The sequence below is a fragment of the Micropterus dolomieu genome, linkage group LG19 (genome assembly GCF_021292245.1).
Source record: "Micropterus dolomieu isolate WLL.071019.BEF.003 ecotype Adirondacks linkage group LG19, ASM2129224v1, whole genome shotgun sequence".
Taxonomy (NCBI): domain Eukaryota; kingdom Metazoa; phylum Chordata; class Actinopteri; order Centrarchiformes; family Centrarchidae; genus Micropterus; species Micropterus dolomieu.
In genome coordinates this window covers 11,952,890-11,958,988 of record NC_060168.1, presented here as the reverse complement: position 1 = coordinate 11,958,988, position 6,099 = coordinate 11,952,890, and the positions used below count along the sequence as shown (strand labels likewise).

The 6,099-nt window shown below is 39.8% G+C and overlaps 1 protein-coding gene across 1 annotated transcript in view; it reads left to right on the top strand.

Annotated features, from left to right (window-relative positions):
- Positions 1-6,099, top strand: part of ctnna1 (catenin (cadherin-associated protein), alpha 1) — a gene marked incomplete at its 5' end in the record, with an annotated part of 84,895 nt that overhangs the window by 52,922 nt on the left and 25,874 nt on the right. Inside the window, 1 exon segment of the mRNA XM_046030179.1 lies at positions 2,603-2,713. Within this exon segment, the coding sequence (XP_045886135.1) occupies positions 2,603-2,713 (111 nt within the window).

The following is a 6,099-nucleotide window of genomic DNA, read 5'->3' as shown; positions in this document are numbered from 1 at the left end:
AACTGCCTCTCATGTGTAAAAGTATCTAATTATGAATTGTTCGTATATTGACTTACAATGTGCTGGTTGGTTGTATTATGCCATCTTCCATTATTTTCAACACTTTAATCTTTTGAATTGGAATCATTAGTCTTGACAGCGCATTTGCCTGGGCACCGGTGAATAATGCTGCTCAGACATAGACAAAAGCCATTATGCAGTATTTGCATTATAATAAGCAATTGATTTAAGATGGAGGTTTTAATTAGCATTCTTTAGTTGGACTGCAAGCCAGAGAACTACATTCAGTTTCCATCTGCCCCAGCTCCACTCTTGTTATCCAGATTGATTAAACTGTTAACATTGGTCCTTTGGGGGTGGACTGAACACAACCCTGGTAGGTGGGGGGGTGTGGGTGTGCATGTGTGTTAAAAATAACAGGATTTGTGAAAATCCTTGCTTACTTAAAATTAATCTGTCAGATTCATTCTGCCTTTCTTAACTGCAGGAGATAGTGATGAAACTTAACTCCAACTTCATCCGTTATCTTAAAAGCAGAATTATGCAGTTCCCCATGGGCTTGCCAAGATTTCTTGATCAGGTGTATGAGGTAATCATCACAGGTTTTGTGGTGATCATTCAGCAGGAAATGGCTCAGCTCCTTGGCTGGACAGTTGTGTATTTCCAGCAGCATGAATACAGCAGTCTTCTTAAGCTTACTCTTAATTGCTGTTGTTTGAGATTGGACAGGTGTATCAAAAACATGCATTTTTATCTAGAAGAACCATTTGCTTGGCAGCTCTGTCTGTTGCTGGCATGTGAAACTAGGCATGTTCAGCTCAGAGTCCAATGGAATATTGCAAATCAGTGGAGTTGGGTAGTATGAGACAGCTTCTCTAGAGGGCATGTCCACGCACACGCTTGCACACTCTCCAGACATTTTTCTGTAAACCGTCACATGCATGCATAGCACAGTGGCCTGCTCTTAAATCAGAACGGACAAGTGTGTGGTTGGGGCTACTTAAGACAGACAAGTCTTTAACCTCTGTAAGTGGCACGCAGGCAGCTTATGTTGGACATCCCTTGGATATTTGACAGGCAGAGAGAAGCTTCTCCTCACCTACAGCGACATCAGAGAATATGCCTCCCAGACATCAAACTGTCTCAAAGTCAGGGAGCTGCTGACAGCGAGATACAGGGGGCAGCTGTCGTTGCCTTATGATTTGTGCAGTGCGCCACGACCCAAGTGATTTTTCTGGCTCTGTCCTTTTTTAAAAAAAAAAAAAAAAAAAAAAAGGGAGAGAGAAGAAAAAGTCTGCTGTACTCAAAGAGACTAAGAGCAGAATGTCACAAAAATAATGTCAATGGGGTTTCTTACTGTTGGACTGTCCCTCTGCCATTTATGGAGATGATACAGGTTGAACAGGATATTTTAGCTTTCAGACACACAGTGGAGATCCTGGTCATTACAAAATTAAATATCGACTAAATGTATTTCGCCACACCATGAAAAATAGAATTAAAATTTAATTTACTGTGACAACAGTACTACTTGACACATACCTACCCTTTTAATTAAAATGCAGGCTATTGTCACGTCTCTACAGTAGTTTCCCACTGGGTGCCCACCATGAGCTATCATTTCTGAGCCTCCCACATTCACAGGTTATCAGTTGCACAGGCCACAGCAGGTGATATCTCTGCCCCACTGAACAGCATTGTCTGGGTTGAAAGAGATGCCTGTGAGTCACTACAGCTTTGTATCTGAAACCATACCCCTATTCCCTTGACAACAAGAGCATCTCTACATTTCATAAAGCAGTGTAAGGTTGTTCAGAGACCTTCAGCTATTTTTAGATGTGAGGGCTCCAAATCCATTACAGAAGGGAGGTATTGAGACAGCTGGATAAGCACAAGTAGCGGCATGGATGTGATAATGCACCTTTTATCTGTCCACATCATCTTCCCTGTGCCCATATCACAACCAAATACATTTTCCTGTCAGTCAGTATTGTATTTTTCCTTAAGCATGACCTGTTGAGATAGAACTTCTTTGAATATTAATATTTGTGGCAAAATACTCCCTCGTCGTTTGTTTTGCATCCCAAGCTAGGGAAGTGGTGAAGGATCAGAGATGAAGTAGCAGTACTCTAGAAGAACACAACTCACGCCTCACCCGCGTTTCTACAGATAGCAGCGACAGATGGGACTCTGAAGCGTTTTGCTCCCATTATGTTTCATACTAGCTTGTACCTTCAATTTCCCTCTCAAAATGCACAGGCAGCACATTACACTTGATTTACAAATTCATTTAGAGTTTACAGTTTCTTTTACCATGCTATGGGGAGGAAAACATTTATCTGATGCTGCCCTGGCTGGCAGTGCATAGGCATTTCTCATAGATAGTAAGCAGGTTGGTTATTTAATAGTGCTCAAAAGGGTGTAGTATGCCAATATTATTTTATGTTCTCCACTTCCAAATAACTTCATTTTCTTAACCTTTCCTCCTTTTTCTACCCTTTCTCTTGTTTCTTCTCCCCACCCTGTAATTTGGCTGTTTGACCTGACTCTTCTCCTTTGACCTTCCTGTGACCCTTTCTCCCTCTTTGTTGTCCCATTACAGACTCCAGAAGAGCTGGACGACTCTGACTTTGAGACTGAAGACTTTGATGTTCGCAGCAGGACCAGCGTGCAGACAGAGGATGACCAGCTTATTGCCGGCCAGAGTGCACGGGTAAGTTGATCCATTGCTTCTCATAGTATTTACACCATTCCTGAGACTGCTGTCCTGCCACTTTAGGTACAGACATTTTTATTCTTAGTATTTTCCATATAAGAGATGCATTTACTAGTGCTTCACAGAACAGGCATACTTGAAGATGGTTAAATATTTTCTCAGTTTGAGTTTGTTGAATGTTGTCATCCAACTTGAGTAAATTTATGTGGTGTGTTTGACAGTTTTCACAAGAGGAAAAATTTTGTCACTTTGTTTTAGTAGAATACTAGGCTACATAATCAGAAAAGCCATTTTATATCCCAGTCAAGGCTGTAGTTTTAGAAAATACAGTGCATGTTGAATTTTTGAATTTGTATGTTAGAGTAAAATTATGCAAATGTCATGAGCACCACCATATCTAATGTAATTTGGGCTGTGCAAAAAAATTGATACAGCAATATATTGCAATATTTTTTCCACAATACTGTATTAATTTTTCAGCCCATCATAATACATTAAAAAAGCGCTTTGACTGTTAGCTCAATGCTAACATTTAATGGGAATCTCTATTTACTTGCTAACAGACATTAGCATTGCAGTGATATAATCTTAACATAAACTGCACATTTTGCTTCACATGCTTAACATCCCGAATGACATAGTGTGCAAATATTGTGCTTTTTGTGACGATAAACAAGAGCTGCAAACCTCACCAGCTTGATCTGCGACAATGCTGCTTTAGCTCTCTACATCGAGTAGTTACAGCCGCCCCAAACTCAAAATTCCCAGTGGCCTAAAAATAAGAAATGGCTGCACAACACTGTCACTTAGCAATTATCAGTGTAGTGTGATGTACATATTAGACTTAGGTGGTACACAGCAAGTTGTATTTTCAGCTCTATTTAAAAAATGCCTGTATTGTAATATGTATCGCATCACAATATATCATGACACAATTAATATAGTAATATCATGATACAACCCTTGTATCATGATACGTATTGTGAGGTCCTTGCCAAAACCCAACCCTAAATGTAATGTGTGAAATGTTTTTTCTCATACCACACTTTACAACTGGGTCTCATTTGTAGTGTTTAAAATGGTTATCCGCTATTGAAGACTATTGAAATGAGACTTCACCCTCTAGTCTATAAAAGACTTTTGATCTTTTCATGATGTATTCTTTCCTTCCATCTAGTTCATGCTGTGAAAGGCTTCAGGCTTTATGACTCAGAGTAGCCATAACAGTGAATTTCTATTTTGCGCATTACATCCTCCAGTATTTTAGTATTTATGTTGTAGTCTGAACTAGTGAATTTGTGTTGATGGTTGACATGTTGAATGTTCAGGTTAGACTTTTCAAGCTCTCTGTAGGCTCCCTGAAGAGACACTCAGCAGATATTAAGTCTATTGTTTCACCTCTTCATAGAAAAGGTAAAATAAAGGGTGAATCTCTTCCAAGCTCTTGTGAGCTTGGATTGCTGCAGTGTCCTTTTGTATTGAGTAGTGCTATGCTATACAATAGTCAACTTGATAAGCCCATTTTGCCATTGTGTCCAATTATCTGCCTCGTTACCAAACAGCTTTTGTACGTTTTAAGCTCACACTTAATTCTAACTGTAGAGGCTAACTGCCTGAATGATTTAAAACAGTGGTTCCCAACCTGGGGTCCAGAGATCACAGGGGCTGCCCAAAGCTTTATCTGTTTTGAGGTTGTCAAAAAAACTTTGGTTTGCACATTTTTAAAAAAATCATGATAACAAACTAGATAATTTATACAAAAGTAAATTTTTCCTCACTGAAAATAGTAGGCAGTCTACTTAGTAGTAGGGCTGTAATGGTTTTGAAAGAAGAGACCAAAATCGCGACACAAAAGTACACGATCTGGTGTTGCGGATCCGAGAGACAAAACCGTGACACACCCGCTCATTGGACTGTTGAGCTCTCATTTAGACAGTGCATCTGTGCCGCCGGTGGAGAGTGGGCTCGGTAGCGGTGTATATTGTAGGCTATTTGTGTTAACAGTAGGTTATTGTAGGTAATTTTCCACCTTAGATTAGTTTTTATTTACTTGAATCTGTTCCTCTGCTTTTCTCCCCACACTCACACACACCTAGCCTGCATCTCTGGTCTCTCACAGAAAACCTTTTTATGTACAGTCTATGCGGAAAACACGCCAGCTTGCTCTGCCTCTTTCTGTCTCTGTCTCCCTGTTATGTGTATGCTGATTTTCTCCATCAGCAGTATGTTACATAAAGTCGCTGTGTTTAATATACTCACCCGTGATTAAGTTTTAATGTGCGCCGCATGTGGATCGAAACTGAAACTTAACGTTAGTGAGTGACCTGCAGTGGTGCGTTCACTGTCGCTCCTTAATGTAACATTTCCTGAGTGTCCGTTGACATAATACCAGATGACCCCTCCCTCACCGTTTCTCTGCAAAATGCTAAAGTGGGTTGCCAAATATACTTCGGCAGGTGCAACTATACCTGTCTGGCCCACCCAAGTAAAGTATGTTGAAAACACTTAAGTTAGTGCAAGCTGTAGGCCTATAAGTAGGCTATTTTGTAAATATTACACCTTTATAAACCCATTTTCTTGGTATTAAACAATACCAAGAAACAAAACACCAGGAGACTGCCAACCAAGAGCTGGTATTGATTTACACTGAGCTATGGAGGTGTCATTTGACTCCATTTGTTCCTATTATTAAGTAATTAAAATAATAATCTTTATTTGTAGAGCACTTTTCAAAAACAAGTTACAAAATGCTTTAACAAGTGTAAAGACGACAATACCCAAAAAAACATAGTAATACAGAAACAATACAACATAAAAGCAAGAAAACATTGAAAAGACTAAAATACACGTTTAAGATAAATATAAAATAATAAAATAAAAGGGATAAAATAAAGTCAAATAAGATCGGGAAAGGCTCTCTTATAAAAGTATGTTTTAAGAAGGGACTTAAAAGAGTTCACTGACTCAGCCGACCTGATTTCCTCGGGCAGGCTGTTCCAGAGCCTCGGGGCCCTGACAGCAAACGCTCTGTCCCCTTTAGTTTTCAGTCGAGACTCTGGAACAGACAGCAGACCTCTGCCCGAGGATCTCAAGGTACGTGCTGGTGTGTATGGGACTAAAAGTTCAGAAATATAACAAGGCGAGAGGCCATGAAGAGCTTTAAAAGTGATCAGTAGAATTTTAAAGTCAATTCTAAAACATACTGGGAGCCAGTGTAATGAAGCTAAAATAGGGGTGATGTGGTCATATTTCTTTGTTCTGGTTAAAAGCCTGGCAGCTGAGTTCTGGACAGTCTGGAGTCGATCAGTAGATTTTTGGGTTAAACAGGTGAAAAGGCTGTTGCAATAATCCAGGTGTGATGAGATGAAGGCGTGTAAAATGGT